Source organism: Leucopleurus acutus (assembly GCF_964270905.1).
Source record: "Leucopleurus acutus genome assembly, chromosome: 20".
NCBI lineage: Eukaryota > Metazoa > Chordata > Mammalia > Artiodactyla > Delphinidae > Leucopleurus > Leucopleurus acutus.
Window position 1 is genome coordinate 4,611,806 of NC_139162.1, and position 17,916 is coordinate 4,629,721.

The following is a 17,916-nucleotide window of genomic DNA, read 5'->3' on the forward strand; positions in this document are numbered from 1 at the left end:
AGGACCTCTGACTTGGATTTTTTTTTTTAAAACAAATTTCATCTTGTGGAAAGGCCTGCTAAGAGCATCTATTTGACAATGTGCCTTGAAGCACATCTACTTGGTATTTGCTCTTGGGGCCATTATTACGGCCCAGTCTCCTTCTGGCAACCCCAATGTCTAGAGCAGGTGGTGGAAAGGTCTTCATATAACAGATCAGATAGTAAACAGCATCGGCTCTATGGGCCATATGGTCTGTTACAACTCAGCTTGGCCACTGCAGTGTGCAAGCAGCTATAGATAATACGTGAATGGGTGTGGCCGTGTGCCCATAAAACAGATGTGTGAACACTGAAATTTGAATCTCATATATATAACTTTAATGTCATAACATATTCTTCTTCTTTCTATTTTTTTCAGTCATTTAAAAATGTAAAAAAAATTCTCGGCTTGTGAGCAAGGTGGCAAACCCGATTTGGCCTGGGAGTCATAGTTTCCATCCCCTGCTCCAGAGTGTAAAAGGGTCCTCTGGCCAGCTGGGGCCACGTGGGCATCCATTCTAGCCCAAAAGCCTGATCAATGTAACCCCGAGGATGGCAGGTGAACGGCGATGCAGAGCCACTTTCCCCGCCTGCGTCCAGGACAGACATCGCTAATCCATCACAGTTCTCTGCCACCAAGCCCGAGCATGGACTCCAAATCCTCTCACAAGCACAGAGCCCCCTTAGCCGGGATCAGACCTGGCAGGTTAAGATAAAACCCATTTTCCATAACTGCTCCAGGACAAAATAGGGTGGAGAGGAGGGAAGAGGACATAGAGCTACGTGAAAACAGTAAAACTACTGACTGAGCAAAGTCTGAGCACTAAATCCAAAGTTGACATTTGGAAACTGGATACTAGAAGGTTGGGATGGGGTGGCCAGGGAGGAAAGGGTGGGCAGGTCTGTCCCCAGCATGACAGAATTCAGAGCTTTGACTTAAGACCATACCCTCTTAACACTTTGCTAAATTTACCACCTCTTACAAGTTGTGAAGGAGTGGGAGATACCTTCCATGCCTTTGAATCTACCCTTTCCTCTGTCTGGAATTCCCAATCTCTTTTTTTTTTTTTTTTTTCACTTGGCAAACTCCTACCCATCCTGCAAGACCCAACTTAATGTCACTTCCTCCTGGGAGCCTTCCCAACTCTCCCATGCAAAATTAACTGCTGCCTTCACATTTCATATTTGTTCAGGCGTCTCTCTCCTATTTCCCTGGGGTTCTTCAAAGGGCACAAGCTGTGTCTGACTCATCTTGGTGGCTCCAGACCTATCACAGGGTCTAGCATGTCATAAGATACTCACTAAATGAATGAATTGCACCTAGATGCCCAGAAGCACAACAAAACTGCTGCTAGGAGGGACAGATGTTTCTCCCAAGAACATTACTGGCTCTGCAGTTTAGCCAGATTCTCTAGTACTTCCTCCCATCACTGCTCATGCTATGAGCAGTGGTTGGTTGGTTTGTTTCTTTATTCACTCATTCATTCAACCAACATTTATTGAGAATCTACAGCGGCCCAGGCACTGGTTGATCGTGAAAGCTGGGAACAAAGGACACAGACTCAAAACCAGAGCTGGAGACAGCAGGAAGGAGCAGGTGAAGGGACCAGGGCAGCCCCACGGGGATCTTCAGGAGTAAGACCTGAATTTAGCTCTGCAGCATCTGTGGATGCTGTTTGGTGTGTTGCCAAAGGCCAAGACGCACAAGCCCAGGCACAACCTGCTTAGTAGAATAGAAACATGGCTGGGTGCACCACCAGACTACATTTCCCAGTCTCCTCTGCAGTTAGGTAGGCCATGTGACTTCATTCCAGCCAATCGAGAATAGGCAAAATTGATGACATCACTTCCTGGTCCCTGCCTTAAAAATTTTCCCCCACAAGCCTCCATATTCTCTCTTTCCCTACCTGCTGGCTACCTAGAATTATGGCCCACCTCCCAGGACCTGCAGGAAGGCAGAGCAACAATACGGTAGGGGCCTGGGATCCCGAGTCAGTGTTTGGAGGTGAGCTATCCAGGAAAGCCATTTCACCAGGAACATGCCCATGGACTGTGGTGTGGGCAAGAAATAGATTTTGACCACGTTAGGCCATTAAAATGCGGGGGCTGCTTGTTACAGCCATTAGCTTGTTCTGATAGAGAAACCTCTTGTTACTGTCCAAGAACCTCTGATCCCAAACCCCAATTCTCACCCAGGTGAGTAGCAGGGTATTTGAGAAACAGCTGTGGGTGCTCTGGACGGCTCCCTCCACACACCCCATCCCCTCTGGGACCCCGTGCAGAAATTGCTTCACCCACCAATTATGCCGAATGAGAAAAGTGTCAATTGCTTCCCCAGTTTGTCCATGCTTTTTTGTAGAGGAGTTTTAGGCGTCTGAAAGGATGAGAACAATGGGTTTGTTAGATGAGACCCCAGCAGCGTCCCCCAGTTTCTGCCTGGATTTTTTAATGTCTTAAGCTGAGTGACGATTACACAAGGACACATATATAAAACTTCACTGACTGCTACGTTTCAGATCTGCGCATGTCACCGTAAGTTATCTTGACAAAAATCCGAATAAATGTTTTAAAAGAAAAAAATTTGAAAAAGGGTACTCACGTTAATCATATCATCCTTATTCCTAAGGAGCAGGCAGGGCTGGTGTCACCAGCTGAGAATCCTCTCAAACCCCAGCTTCCACAAACCCAGAGCCCCACTGCCCTCACCTCTTCAGCCTGCATCATCTTAAACACTTCTCCGAACTGGGATCTTTCTCCTGTGCCGATCACGACGCCCTGCGTACAGGAGAGAGGAGCCTGAGTTCTGAGGCTGAAAGCCTGCAGATGACGGAGACCGGGGCCCCCAGGCACCCGGGGCTTACCTGTCCCTTCCCGTACTGCACCAGGGTCCCCATGAAGACGATGTTGCTCAGGGTGGTGAGGTCGCCCCCGCCCGTCAGCGGGGTGTCCGTCTTGCTGCTCGGCTCGGCTTCTCCCGTGAAACTGGACTCGTCCACCAGGAGGTCTGTGACCTGGGGGGGCAAAGCGAGAAGGCGTGGCACCCACCCTCCCATCTGTGAGCCGGTGTTCAAAGCCCAGAACGGTGTCTAGCATCTTAGTGTCATCGCCAGCAGACAGCAAACAGGAAAGTGCTGAAAGCAGGAAGCGAGGATCAGAACGCAGCCTCAGATGCCTCCAGGAAACAGAAAAGCTTTGAATGTACAGCCCCTTTCAGAAAGCATAAAGGTCTCATATCCTATTTTAACATTATTCTAAATTTTAATATTTTAAAAAATGGTTAAATTAGAACAGCCCTCTCAGAGCATCCTGTCTTTCCCCTAACACTCCACATCCCACCCGCCTTGGAAGGTCCCGTACAATCTGTGTAGTCTGAGTAGCACTGAGCCGTGTTGTGCAGTGACAGCCTAAGGTCATGTCAACACCCAAAACACATACTCGGGCACAGATACGCACACACACCCAGATGTTTCCAGGGTGACACTTCCAGAACACCTACCATGCGCCAGGCCAGGCGCGGAACACTTCACAAGGCTTATCTCTTTTTTTCTTAATTTATTTTTTATCTTTGGCTGCATTGGGTCTTTGTTGCTGCGCGCAGGCTTTCTCTAGTTGCAGTGAGCGGGGGCTACTCTTGGTTGCGGTGCGCGGGCTTCTCATTGCGGTGGCTTCTCTTGTTGTGGAGCACGGGCTGTAGGCACGCGGGCTTCAGTAGTTGTGGCACGTGGGCTCAGTCGTTGCGGCTCACAAGCTCAGTAGCTGTGGCGCACGGGCCCAGCCACTCCGCGGCATGTGGGATCTTCCTGGACCAGGGCTCAAACCCGTGTCGCCTGAATTGGCAGGTGGATTCTTAATCACTGTGCCACGAGGGTAGTCCCACACAAGGCTAATCTCTCAATCCTCACAGACTCCATGAAAGATGCTATTATTTTCTCCTCTACATTTGGGGTAACTGAGGCATGGACTGATCAAGAAATGTGCTCAAGTTTACACAGCTAGTTAGTGGCAGAGCAGAGGTCTGAACCAAGGCGATGGCTCCAGAAACTGCACTCTTAACCACCTTGCAAAACTGACCACAGGCCCAGTAGGTATCATTCAAGAGGTGAGTCTCCTGTGGCCAGAACTGTGCCAGGTACCACCGAGGACATGCAAGGCATCAGGGTGGGCTCTGCCCCTAAGGACCTTCTCATTTAAGCAAAAAAGAGGGCTTCCCTGGTGGCGCAGTGGTTGAGAGTCCGCCTGCCGATGCAGGGGACGCGGGTTCGTGCCCCGGTCCGGGAAGATCCCACATGCCGCGGAGCGGCTGGGCGCGCGAGCCGTGGCCGCTGAGCCTGCGCGTCCGGAGCCTGTGCTCCGCAGCGGGAGAGGCCACAGCAGTGAGAGGCCCGCGTACCGCAAAAAAAAAAAAAAAAAAAAAAAAAAAGTCTAATCAGACAAGTCCCGATTGCGGCACATTCTACAAAATACCTGACCAGCCCTCCTCAAAACTGTCAAGGTCATGAAAAACAAGGAGAGTCTGAGCAACTGTCACAGCCCAGAGGAGCCTAAAGAGACATGATGACTAAATGTAACGTGGGGCCCTGGAACAGCAACAACAGGGCATTAGGGAAGAACTAAGGCAATCTGGTAAAAGTATGGACTTAGTTAATAGTAACGTGCCTCGATTGGTTCATTAATTGGAACAAAGGTACCCTACTAATTTACGATGCTGACATTGCAGGAAAGGGTGTGGGATCTATGGGAATCCTCTCAACTATCTTCTCAATGTTTCTGTAAATCTAAAATGGCTCTAAAAAATAAAGTCTGTTTTTCTTAAAAAGAGGAAACGAAGAGAGAGATGAGACAAAGGTGCCTCTCTGAAGGCAGATGGCCAGAGAAGCAGGAAGAATGGGGCGCGGGGCTGGGAAGGGAAGGGGACGCAGGTGCGGAGGTGGGTGTGGGTCTGGACGTACTGTAATGCAGGAGGGCAATCTGTCCATCTGTCCATCCATCTCCTACGAGGGGCCAGGCATTCTTCTGGGCCCTGGGAATCCAGCAGGGCCGAGACAGACAAAAGCCCTGCCTTTGTGGAGGGACTGGCAATAAACATGAAAGCAAACAGACATTGGAAAGAGCAGCAGGTACCCAGGGCAGGGGGGGGGGCGGTGATGCCTCAGGAGACGGGTCAGGGGAGGCCAGTGAGAAGGGGACAGTGAGTTGAGACCTCAGGAATGAGAAAGGCTGTAAGTCATGCTGGTGGAAAGTGGGTTCTGGCGGCAGAAATGGCCCTCCTGAGTGAAGACACACTGCAGGCAGTTGAAAGCATCAATGCGCCTGGCTTCTAAGTCAGGGCTGGGCATACAGCTTGGGCCTCCTCTGCCTAGAACAGCTGATTCACGTCCATTCCAGGACGGCTCAAAAGCCACTGCCTCCAGGAAGCCCTCTGTGACTGCGTCGGGCCAGGCAAGTCTGTCCTGTTTGGGAAACCCAGAGTTCCCGGGGCTTCTCCCTCAAGCCCCTGCAGCAATCGTTACCTGTCATGAGTAGATGTGGTTTGTGTGTTACTCTGGGCAATAAACCCATGAGCACAGAGATCTCGTCTGTTTTCTCCACTGCCTCCTCAGCACGCAGCACAGTTCCTGGCACATAGTAGGTGCTCAAGAAATATTGGTTAACTGAATGAGTGATGAGGATATGGGGAGGGGTGCCCTGAGGCAGGGAGGGAGGGCAGAGAGGCTTAGAGGAGGGCTTTGAGTGTGCTGGGCTGAGTAATAGCCCCCGACCATCCGATCCCCCAAAGACACCCAAGTCCTAATCCTTGGAACACGTGAAAGTGTTACCTTAATGGCAAAACAGCCTTTGCAGATGTGACTGAATTAAGGACCCTGCGATGCGGAGATTACCCTGGATGATCCTGATGGGGCCTAAATGTCATCACAAGGGTCCTTTTAAGAGGAGGATCAGAGAAGTGTCTGAGAGAAGGAAGTACAAAGACAGAAGCAGCGGTTGGAGCAATTTGAGGCCACAAGCCCAGGAATGCGGGCGGCCTCTGGAGGCTGAAAGATGCAAGGGAACCAATTAATAGCTTAATGTGGTTAACTGGAACTAATTAAGAGCTTAATAGTGGAGAAGAATATTCCACTGTGAGTAAACAAAGCTATTGATTGTTCACTGGAGTTGCAAAAGGACAAAAAAGGAAATCTGTAGAGTGTTGGCGGCTGGCAGCCTTGAAAAAAGTCCTCGTGGTGGCAATGACCAGGCACAATTTAACTTGACAGAAGCGGGGCAGGAAGAAAACCAGCTGAAGTAGGAAAGGAGGCATTTGGGGTTTAAAAAATTGTTTCAAAGAACTGTTGTAGAGCCTGGTACTGATCAACAGTAAAATCAACTGCAGATATTTGTGACTCTGTCCCCCCATCAGGCGCTGCACGAGCAGGCAGCAGGTCTTAGCGTTTCAGCTTCAGGAGAACCCCACGAGGCGGGAATAAACAATAACCGCTTGGATAGATGAGGAAACCGAGGCAAAGAGAAGGTAAGCAACTCGCTCCAGGTCACCCAGCTTATGAATGACAGGATCTGGCTAATGCCCCATCCCAGGGCACTAACCACTCGGCAACACTGCCTCTCTGGAGAGCCTGTAGTATACGCGTATCCTCCCTATCAGCATGTGGACTCCCCACCCCGTACCTGGGGACTCCCTCACACTGTGGGGCAGAGCCCACCCCTAGGGGAGGCATGGACAACGTCACATTGGCTTCCCCAGCCTTCCTGCACGTGGGGCTTGGCCACTGGACGATGGTTCCTCTAATGGGACCCACCTGCCCCGCCTGGAGATCTGAAAGCCAGGGGCAGAAGGGCTTGAAAGCCTGGGTGCCCTCTGGCCTCTGCCTCTACTTCAAAGACTGTCTCAGGATGCTGTAAACACAGCTCCCGGGGGTTAGCTGCCAGCCTCTTTGCCTCTCTCCATCCCCCCCGCTCCAGGCCACCCTGCAAACAGCCTGCTGTGCATCCTGAGAACATGTCCTCCTTAAATAAATAAATCAGGCTGATATTCTTAAGTATTCCAGGGATCATAAAATAGATTACTCCCATCGACGGATCCCTCTGAACTTGATTTAAGCTTTTCTCGAGAATCAAATGTATCTCGGAGAGCCTCAGGAAATGTTCTGTGAAGCTGTGACACCCTGAGACCCACAAAGGTTGGGGACAGAGCTTGCCCCACACCCGATGTCCCCAACTGCGCTCTTGTAAAATCTTGCGCTACTATTTATGGCTGTACCGGTTGTTCCCATCCTCGTGATTAAGCAGTCAGATAGCGTTTCTCTCCGACATCAGTGTGGCCGTTTCCAGAAGCAACTTTTCCCTCATTCCTCAGCCCCACCCTGGTTTAATTGCCACTGCAGTTTCCTGTAAACTAGAAAAATCACATAACCACAGTTTGTTAGGCTTATACTTAAATGAGAAGAAATAATTTGTGAAATGCCATTGGAGGAGGTTTATGCTTAAAATGAGCTCGCTTGCTAACTTCCTGTTTGTGTGCACACATGCCTGTGTCTGTGTGGTGCACGAGACAGAGAGAACGCCTGCCTCTGAGAAGCTAAGTGTCTGCATGGCCCCTGGACCCAGGGTCTGGGGCCCCTCACCTCTGTGAGGCGGATGTCTGCAGGGATCCGGTCTCCGATAGAGAGAGACACGATGTCTCCAGGCACCAGGTCTCGAGCAAGAAGATGATGGAGTTTTCCTTCTCTTATGCTGTGTTTGAAATGGGAAAAAGCAAAAGCACCCATGTTGACATCTCATTTTTAGGCACTTTCATAACCTTGAGCAAAGATTACAGAAACACACTTTCTCTTTCCCTTATGGACAAACCCTTGTGCCTTTACGGTTTTATTATTTTTTAAATTCATCTATCCCAAAAGACTTTTGGGAAAGTGTATGGCTTCTAGGAGACCCTGAGCCTCATTTGAAAAGTGGGGTGACTACTGTTCACTCTGCCTGGAAACAAGGCTGGGCCACACGGCCTCCAGACGCTTCTGCTGCTCTAGGGAAGCGATTCCTTAATGAAGCTGGCAGCTAGCGGCACTTCTGTCCTCAGAGGACACAGCACTCTGGTGTGCAGAGCCCGGCTCGGGACCTCAGGGATGGCAGAGGCTTGCCAAAGCTGGGCGGAGCATCTTAAGTGCTCGAGAAGCTGGGGACACCCCCTCCCACAGGGCCTGGACCGTTCCTCACGGCCATCTGCCGTCTGCCATTAGACACGATGTGCTTCTGTGCATGGGCTCCCACTGGGATCCCACCACACACTGCCCCTTGCCCGACATGGCAGGAGCCTCCCAGATGGACCTGTGCCCACCCCACCTCCGGCCTCCTTCAATTCATCCTGTACGTGGCAACCAGAGAGCTCTTAATGCACAAAATCGGATCACAACTTCCTCCTACTCCAACCGTCTCCAGTGACCTTGGAGTCAAACCCAGAGGCCCTGCCTCCTGTCACCCCGCCCCCGAATGCACCCAACTCCTTCTAGTCTCAAGGTCTTTGCTGACCTGGAATGCTGGAGCAGACATTCCCCTCTTCCCTGTTAACAGAATTCAATCTTATTCAGGTACCGCCCTTCTCCCCACTGCGCAGTGCTCTAGCGGGTGGGTCCTGAGTGGCTGAGACCATCAGGGTGATCCCAGCGCCTGCCAGGACCGGCATAGGGACAGGCATGATCTACAATACTGGCCTAAGAGACAGGAGTGGATATTTCCTGGGGGCTTGAGAGTAAGTTTTTTTCACTCTGTACACACACACACACACACACACACACACACACACACACACACACACACACATAGATGGCCTCTTCTTCTGTTGGACCTTTTTATACCTGGCTGTGATGCCCGGAGCTCTGGCAGCCATTTTGGGATCATGAGGGAAGCTGGCCCAAGAACAAAGCTAACAAGCTGAGGATAAAAGGCACCAGGTCCTTGGTACCATCTTGAATTAACTAACCCCACCATCCCCCCCACCCCCCCTGCTCAGATCCCTTACCATAAGACAACACAATTTCCTTGTGGTTTGCACAGCTGAATTTTCTGGGTTTTGTATCCAAGAGTGCCTATCAGATATACATCTGCTCTTCCCTCAGCTCTTCCCATGGCTGGCTCCTGCTGTTTCTCAGTCCTCAACCTAAAGGTCAGCTCCTCCTTAAATGTCAGATCAGGGTGGGCTGCCAGCCAGTTATTTAAGGTAGTTCCCACACCTCCCCTCGTCACTACCGCATCTCCGTGAGGTTCTCTTCCTTCTAATTTTTGTGCGGCTTTGGGTTTCAGGGGGTCTTTTTGGCTTTAATGCACCTGCCACATTCCAAAATCATCTCATCCTTCACTTCATCATCTGGCTCCCCTGTTAGAAATGTGAGCGCCCCGAAGCCCAGGGCCTTCCCATCGCTTCGCCTGGGACAATATCTCCCTGCACACAGTAGGTGCTTAGTAAGTATTTAGTGAATGCATAAAGGATGGAGGTAATGTAGGAAGTGTCTGCAGGGCAGATGCTGTTCCCGATTTGTGCCACGGGTCTCAGGGACTCGGGGAGTGAGGCTGTGTCCCTTCAGTGCTCTTTCAACACTACCAGCCTGTCCGCCTCCGCTGCTCTTGAAAATAAAAATATCTTTCAGAAGTGACTTCCAGGGACATCAATAATGCACACTATTCATCCAAAAGGCCAAGACTTGATATTTAAACTTAAGATCAGCTCATCAAGCCGTTTAAATCATAGATGCTTCCGTCTGCTTATAGGATTACGTCACACATCACACGTCTGGATTTCTGACAGCCTTGTTCATCCAATCATTAGGCCCAGACGTTTTTACTGCCCCCTGATGAACCTTCTGGAATTGACTCATCCTCTCTCATGCTTTCACATCGTGCTCTTCTGGTCTCTATTTTGTTACTCATTACTCTCTGCCTGTTCTCACACACACACATGCAGACACACATGTGCGCGCACACACATACTCTCTGCTTGCTGTTTCCATGAGAGGCGGAACTCTGTCTCACTAGATTTTTCTACCCGCCAGCCCTACGCTCCCTTTTGCCAAATACACGTTAAGGTTCTTTCCCCCAAATTATCCTTCAGGTAATAGAGAGTTACTGTATGTTTAAATCCTTCCAAAGTACCTCAGATCACGAGATACTTTCAGTTACTTTCTTTTGAGCAACAATGTCTATTTGGGAAAGACACGTGACTTTAAAACAACCTCAGCTGATGCTAGCAGTGGTAAGGGAGAAGACCTGGGCCTTTTCCAAAAGAGTTTCATTTTTACAGGGAAAATAACACAGGCATTACTGATACACTAAAAAATTAAATGGACAAAAAAAATCAAGCCTAAAACATTCTCCCGGGGCTTCCCTGGTGGCGCAGTGGTTAAGAACCTGCCTGCCAATGCAGGGGATACGGGTTCGAGCCCTGGTCTGGGAAGATCCCACATGCCATGGAGCAACTAAGCCTGTGCGCCACAACTACTGAGACTGCTCTCTAGAGCCCACAAGCCACAACTACTGAGCCCGCGCGCCACAACTACTGAGCCCGCGCGCCTAGAGCCCGTTCTCTGCAACAAGAGAAGCCACCGCAGTGAGAAGCCTGCGCACCGCAATGAAGAGCAGCCCCCGCTCGCCGCAACTAGAGAAAGCCCGCGCGCAGCAACGAAAACCCAACACAGCCAAAAATAAATAAATACATTAATTAATTAAAAAACAAAAACAAACCTTCTCCCTTCTGCCTCTGCGGCTCCCTTTACCCATGGCGGCAGCCCCTGAACATCCTCTACGCTGAGCTGTCCGAGACTGCAACCACTAGCCTGTGAGGCTATTTGAATTCAAGTTAAATAAAGTGAAGACTTCAGTTCCTCGGGTGAAGTCCTCAGTAGCCATATGGGACTAGTGATGCCGTCCCAGGCAGCACACATGACAGAACATTCCAGAAAGTCCTATGGCACTGCACGGCGCTAAGCAGACAGGCCCAGGAGGAATGGGGAGACATTTTCGTCTTTCTTTTTTCCTTTTTAAATGTCTCTGGGGAGGGCTGTGTGATAACCAAATGGCAAAGCAGGAATGTCCGGGCAGGAAAGAGGCTGGCGGGCAGCTGAGCAAATGACCGCAGTTCATTACTGAGCTGTCCACCCCCTTCAGCCAGAGTTCTGATGCCTCAGCTCCTTCAAGCCCCGCCTCTCAGCCTCTTCCGAGCCCCCCTTTGAGAATCCAGTGAAAATTCCGAATGCCTCCCTAGGAAAAATGCACATATTTTGGCACACTTCATCACAGGTTTTGTGGGCCACCCTGTCCCCAAAGCCACTCCCGTCACCCGTGGCCCCCAGGCTGGGCACCCTGATTCGACACCAGTGACAGGGGAGGCCCAGAGAGGTTGAACGACGCACCCAAAGACACGTAGCAATCGGCTGGCGGGGCAGAGAGACCAGGTTTCCTAACCCCCAGTGAGACATGCTTCTCCCATATCACATTACAAAGGATATAAATATTGCCAAACTTTTTGTCAAACTCACCAGCCCACTGGCTCCTCTGAGGAACCAAAGAGTCCCAGGGGGGTCTCTGACTTACCAGTTACATTCGGGAGGCACCAGCTTGGTCAGCTCTTCCAGAGATTTCTCTGACCTGTACTCCTGGTAGGAAGCATGGGAAACGTGGTGTTTAAGAGTGAGGCTTCCGCAGAGCTCCCATCAGCCCAGGGGACCCCGCCCAGGACTTCAGGACACACATTACACACCTGGATGAAGGCGACGGTGACCACCATTAGCACGGCCTAGGGGGCAAACGGGAGGGACGTTAACACCCAGCTGCCCAACGAGCAGGCGAACGAGCCCAGGGGAGGCAAGGAGGGGGCATCGTCCTGCAAAATATTATTTCCTTTTTTCTTGCAAAATAAGAACACTGTGCAGAAATTTAGAAAACAGACGAGCCAGAAAATCACCTCCAATTCTGCCACCTAGAGGTTCACATCTGGGGGTGATCCTTCTAGATTTTTCAGCATAGATACACGTACAACACAGGATCAGCTAGTACAGAGGTAATCGTTTATATCTCAACAGCACCTAATAAACATCAGTCCACATCAGAAGATGCGGACCTAGCCTCAGGCTTTCGAACAGAAGCGTCGAATTCCACTGCACGGAAGGAGTCTGTTTTTGTATTTTAAAAGACGGCACTTGACAGATAGAAGGAGGCAGGAACAAAAGTCATCTGAATATGTTCAGAGCCACATTTAGAAGGTCACGTACTGTATGAGTCCATTTATAGGAACTACCCAGAACAGGTAAATCCGTGGGGACAGAAAGCGATGGTGGTTTCAAGGGGCTGGTTGGGGGGGGCGGGGGAGGAGAGCGTCTGCGTAATGGGTACGGGATCTCTTTTAGGGTGAGGAAAACATTTTGGAACTAGACAGAGGTGGTGGTGGCACAACATTGTGAATGGAGTAAATGTCCCTGAACTATTCACTTTAAAACGGCTGATTTTTAAAATTTAAAAAAACATTTTTTTTAAAGGTGCCCAACGGTTCTCTCTGTGTAATGATTACGAACAATGATTCTTGTTTTGTTTTGTTTTTGTTTTTTTGGACACACCACACAGGATGTGGGATCTTAGTTCCCTGACCAGGGATTGAACCCACGTCCCCTGCGGTGGAAGCGCAGAGTCTTAACCAGTGGACCGCCGGGGAAGTCCCCGAGCAATTATTCTTTGTACTGCGCACACAGCCAGGATCCGGCAATTCCACCCACGGGTCACAGGGGAGGAGTGCATTACAACATTGTTCCTGACGGCAAAGAACCAGAAGCCACCAGCGTAACCGCCAAGAGAGCGACGGCCAGGGAACCAGGACGCCCTATTTGGGGGTAGAGAAGGATGTGGATTTCCTGTCCTTTCTTTCTGTTGTGTTTTCTTTTTCTAAAAAAATCTACAGCCAAACTCTTTTTTCCTTGCATAACAAAGACAAGCACAGACTCAGCAAGCCCCTCGGGGCACTGCCCCCCACGGGGTGCACTCACCATGGCGATGCTGATGGCATCCTCGTACTCCTTCGTGAGGACGCTCACCAAGGCAGAGGCCAGAAGCAGTAGGATCAGGGGGTTCTTAAACTGAAAAATGAACACAGGGCAGGGGGATCTTTTCTAGGCTCACAGAGATCAGAGACTGGGCTTTCTCCCGTGTAGCAGCGTGAGCTCTTCACTCACAGCCCGCTTCCAGGCCAACCCTACAGTGAAGCGCGGGCTGGGAGACGAGGACCACCGCCACCCGATGGTTCTCCACCACCTGAAGACCCACCACTGCAGTTTCACTGACATCGACTTCCTGGGGTCATCCTGACACTGTCCCTGTCTTTGAGTTCTTGGTCTTGCTTTGCCACATCTCCACGATGCTCAGGTCAGAATCTTCCCCTCTGGTGGGATGCCAGCCCTGGCCCAGCATGGCCAAGGGGTCCCCTCTCACCACACCAGGCCTGCAATCCTGTGTGTCCCAATCACAACGACTCACTCTTGTAACTGCCTCTGGGAGCTCCAGAGATGTCCCTCCTGAGAAAACGTGTTCCAGAAACTTCCCAAAGGATTTTTACTTTATGATTTTATGTACAGTGGTCTTCTCTTATCGGTGGTTTTGCTTTCCACAGTCTCAGTGACCTGCGGTCAACTGTGGTCCAAAGCTATTAAATGGAAAATTCCAGAAATACATAATTCATAAGTTTAAAATTCTGTGCCATTCTGCGTAGCATAATGAAGTCTGTGCTATCCCATTCCATCCTGCCTGGGATCCCCAACCAAACACATCCCCTGCTCCTGGCATCCAACCGCTGACACCCTCGTGGCTCAATGATCCAGGATGACATGAAGCAGATAAGCCTCCTTCTATGTCACAATGCCTGCGTCACTCCCGTCACTTCAGCTCTTCATGTAGGCATTATACCGTCTCACATCATCACAAGAAAAAGAAAGGTGAGGACAGTACAATGAGATATTTTGAGAGAGAGAGAGAGATTAATTCACACGGCTTTGATTACAGTATATTGTTATAATGGTTCTATTTTATTATTACTGCTGTTAATCTCTTGCTGTGCCTAATTTATTAATTAAACTGTATCATAGATATGTATGTACAGGAAAAAACATAGTATACATAGGGTTTGGTACTATCAACTGTTTCAGCCATCCTTTGGGGTCTTGGCATGTACCCTCCACAGGAAAGGGGGGACTACTGTATCTGTCTCATTTCACACATACATTTCAATGGTTACAGACAAGTGAAAGGAAGCATAAACACAAACATATAAAGACAGGATCGGAGAGAGTAGACCAAAGATCAGGATCAGGGTGGGAGTCAAAATATCAATAAGCAAATCATGGTTGTTTAAATTGGGGCTGTACCTTTGGCTCTGAGCTTCCCAGCAGCAAAGGCAAAAAGGGAAATGTGATCAGATGTGTGATTTGTACTGCTGACACAAAGAAGCACATCAGCATCACGCCAGTGTGGTACATGAAGGGATTTAATGCCTCTTACCCCAGAACTGCTGTGCTTTAACTCCTCTGAATGAAGGACAGGGCACTTTGCGGTCAGCTCACGGGCCACCCGGTGTTAGCCACCGCATCTATTGTGAATCCTCAAGACTGGGCAACTCGAATGTATTTCACCTTCTTAGCTACAATTTTTCTGCGACTGTATCAAATTATTTGTCTCTATTCTCTGCTAGAATGTAATCTTCCTAAGCATACAGGCCATGCCCATCCTGGGGTCCCCAATCCCTCCAGGACCTAGAAGGGGATCTGAGCACATGGGGAGGCAGGCAAGAGCTCAGGAATCTGATAGAATTCCAGCTGTCTCCACCATGAGCTCATTGACAGACCTCGAGCGAGCCTCTGACTGCTCCAGCCTCTCTCGGCTGATGGGACGACTAAAGGGCATAAGGAGGATAGAGTGACCTGCCCAGTGGGTGGCACACAGTAGGTGCTCAGTACACGGGAGCCAGAAGGACCAAGACTGATTCCAAAAGGCACTGGATAAACACTGGTCAAAGGGAGGAATCGTGGCTGCCTGAGCTCCAGAAAACGGTCCCACTTATCAGGGCTCTTGATCCAATAGCTGGCCCTCAGGGAAGCTTTCCCATCGATCCTTGCCAGGGCTGGGCTGGGCTGGGGTAGGGGGGGTCACCACACCTTCAGAGAGAACCACACCTCAAAGCCAGCTTGCCTGGGAGCCCCGGTGCTCCGGTCTGAGACACACTGGTGGGAGTCAACCCCAGGAGACCCGCGAAAGACCTTCCCACAAAAACTTGAAACCTGCATCAAAGTTTCTGAGATGGACCTTATTCAATTAGCTACAGGCTTCTTCCCAAGAGCGATGTCTTCAACATGTAAATAAGCTATCCATCCATTTTACGGATCTTATAAGCCATTCCATGGGCATGAGTCCACAGATTAGGAAAAGGGATTCGATTTAAAGGGCACTAACAAATCAACTGTGAAGAGGTGCCTTTGAGGCATGTGGGGAAAACCAGCTCTGAACCAGGCACTGGATGATGTGAATGAAACGCTTATGCTCTTAGTGGGATAATAGTATTGTTGTTATGGTTTAAAAAAACAACAACAAAACAAAGACAGTCTTCCCTGGTGGTCCAGTGGTTGGGACTCTGAGCTTCCACTGCAGGGAACACGGGTTCGATCCCTGGTTGGGGAGCTAGGATCCTGCGTGCCGCACAGGGCGGCCATAAATAAATAAATAAATAAATAATAAAAGAGAGAGAGAGAGAGAGAGAAAGAACAATGTCCTCCAGGGCAGAGATACACACCAAAGTATAGATGGTAAAATGATTCAGTATCTAGAATTTGCTTTAAAATGCTGCAGAGAAAAAAGGGGAATAAAAAATGGGGCAAAACGGGTGGACAATTAGTAAAGCTAGATGCTGGATACATGGGGTTTATTCTCTTATTCTCCCTCCTAATGTATAGTTTTGAAATTTTCCCTAATAAAAGGTTTTGGTCAGAGAAGTTCCAGTTTTGGTCCTGAGAGCACCTGGAAGCACCGGAGATGGGGGTAAGGGGATTGGGGGCAGTTTGCAGCGGGAAGGGGCTGCCGAGAGTCCTTGGGCTAGACTCACAGCTGCCCAGCAGAGCTCACAGCCACGGCCAAACACCACCACCCCAGAGAGGGACACACCCTTTCCTTGGAAGTCCAGGGAGGATGAAGGGCCAGATACAAGGGCAAGCCAGCTAACAGTATATTGGTGTCCTGGGGATGTGGTGATAAATGACAACCTGGGGGGCTTAAAACAAGCCACTTATTCTCTCACAGTTCTGGAGGCCAGAAGTCCAGAATCAAGGTGTCGGCAGGGCCGTGCTCTCTCTGGAGGCCCCAGGGTCTCCTAGGGGAGGAACCTTTCCTGACTATTCCAGTTCCTGGTATTGCCGGCAGTCCTTGGCTTGTAGACACATCACTCCACCTCTGCTGTCACAGGGCCTTCTCCCCTCTGTGTGTGTCTGAGTCTCTTCTAAGGACACCAGTCACTGGATAGGGGCCCACCCTAACCCAGTATGACCTCATCCTCGCTAATCACATCTGCAGAGACCTTATTTCCAAATAAGACCATATTCTGAGGTTCCAGGTAGATGTGAATTTTGAGGGGATGCTATTCAACCTTGCACAGGGAAGGAGAACCCCTCAGTTCAGTGGAGTTAAGAATAAGATTTTATTTCAGCCCCGAGCCCATCACAGACTTCCCACCCGGTTGGACAGAAGTGAGGGGGGAGGGGGCACAAATACGCCCTGAACACCTGTCATGCACCTGCATTCTCCAGGCCACCTTCCGAGGCCGGGTTACCCCACATGCACCAGGCCTCTCCTCAGGGCCTTTGCACGTCCCCCTCCTGCAGCATCCTTCATCCAGACCCTACCACGGCTCCTCTCCTCACTTCACTGGGTCTCTGCTCAGACATCGCCCCCTCCAGACACCAGTCAGATGCCTCTGCTGACCACCCGGCTCCCCACTGGCACGTCCTCACTCCTGTCTTGACTCATCTCCTCAGGCCACGCCCACTGGGTGCTGTATCACTCACCGAGTGTCTGTTTCCCTGAAACCAGAAACTCGGTTTAGGCCACTGCTCTATGCACAGTGCCTCGACCCGGCCAGGAGCGCCAAAGGCGTTTATCTAGAATGAATGAACGAACAGCCAACGCCCATCGTTAGGTGGGCGAATCGGAGGCTTGGTGGGGTTGGAGCTCCTGACCCCGGTCACCCAGCACGGTGCGGATCAGCAGTGGGGCTGCACTGCCCCGGTGGCGCGTCCTCCTGGCCAAGTCACTGCTGCGCCGCCGCCTGGATCCCTGCCCTCACCTCTCCCGGCCCTGGCTGGCAGCTCCCTCCCTCCCTGCAGGCTGTACCCAGTGAAGACTCAGAGAGCAGGGTGCCTGTTTCTGCACAAGGGACCCCTCCAGCCATGGGCTCAGGGCTAGCTCATGGGTCCACAGTCCCGGCCAGGATGCTCTGAGAGCTGGGACCAGGTGCTGGCCTCACCCTGAACTCTAATCCCAAGCCCATAATCTCACCCCCTCCCCCTGAGGCTGGACCTGAGCAACCCTCCAGACTGACACTGATACCATCAGCCTCCCTCCCTCCTTCCCCTCCAGGAGACCATCCCAAGCACCTGCCCTGTCCCACGCAAGACAGGTGAGTCACCGTGAGACACGGCACACAAGTGTCAGATCCAATGGGAAGATCCCACCACGTGCCACTAGGGCTGCCCTGGCCACAGATAATCAGACTCTTCTGGCTCTTGGGGCCCCTTCTAAGCCCACAAGTAAAGGGGGACAGGCAGAAAGCGGTCTGTTGAAACCTTACTGTGCGGTGAAATGGCGGTACACGGGAGACGTTCATTACAATGAA

General features: G+C 50.7%; 1 protein-coding gene across 1 annotated transcript in view; it reads right to left on the reverse strand.

Annotated features, from left to right (window-relative positions):
* ATP2C2 (ATPase secretory pathway Ca2+ transporting 2) overlaps positions 1–17,916 on the reverse strand; it is a gene marked incomplete at both ends in the record, with an annotated part of 75,543 nt that overhangs the window by 23,874 nt on the left and 33,753 nt on the right. The window contains 7 exons of the mRNA XM_082862469.1: positions 2,319–2,394; positions 2,727–2,795; positions 2,882–3,031; positions 7,640–7,748; positions 11,595–11,656; positions 11,761–11,796; positions 13,037–13,126. Of these exons, the coding sequence (XP_082718595.1) occupies positions 2,319–2,394; positions 2,727–2,795; positions 2,882–3,031; positions 7,640–7,748; positions 11,595–11,656; positions 11,761–11,796; positions 13,037–13,126 (592 nt within the window). The remainder of the gene's footprint in view (positions 1–2,318; positions 2,395–2,726; positions 2,796–2,881; positions 3,032–7,639; positions 7,749–11,594; positions 11,657–11,760; positions 11,797–13,036; positions 13,127–17,916) is intronic.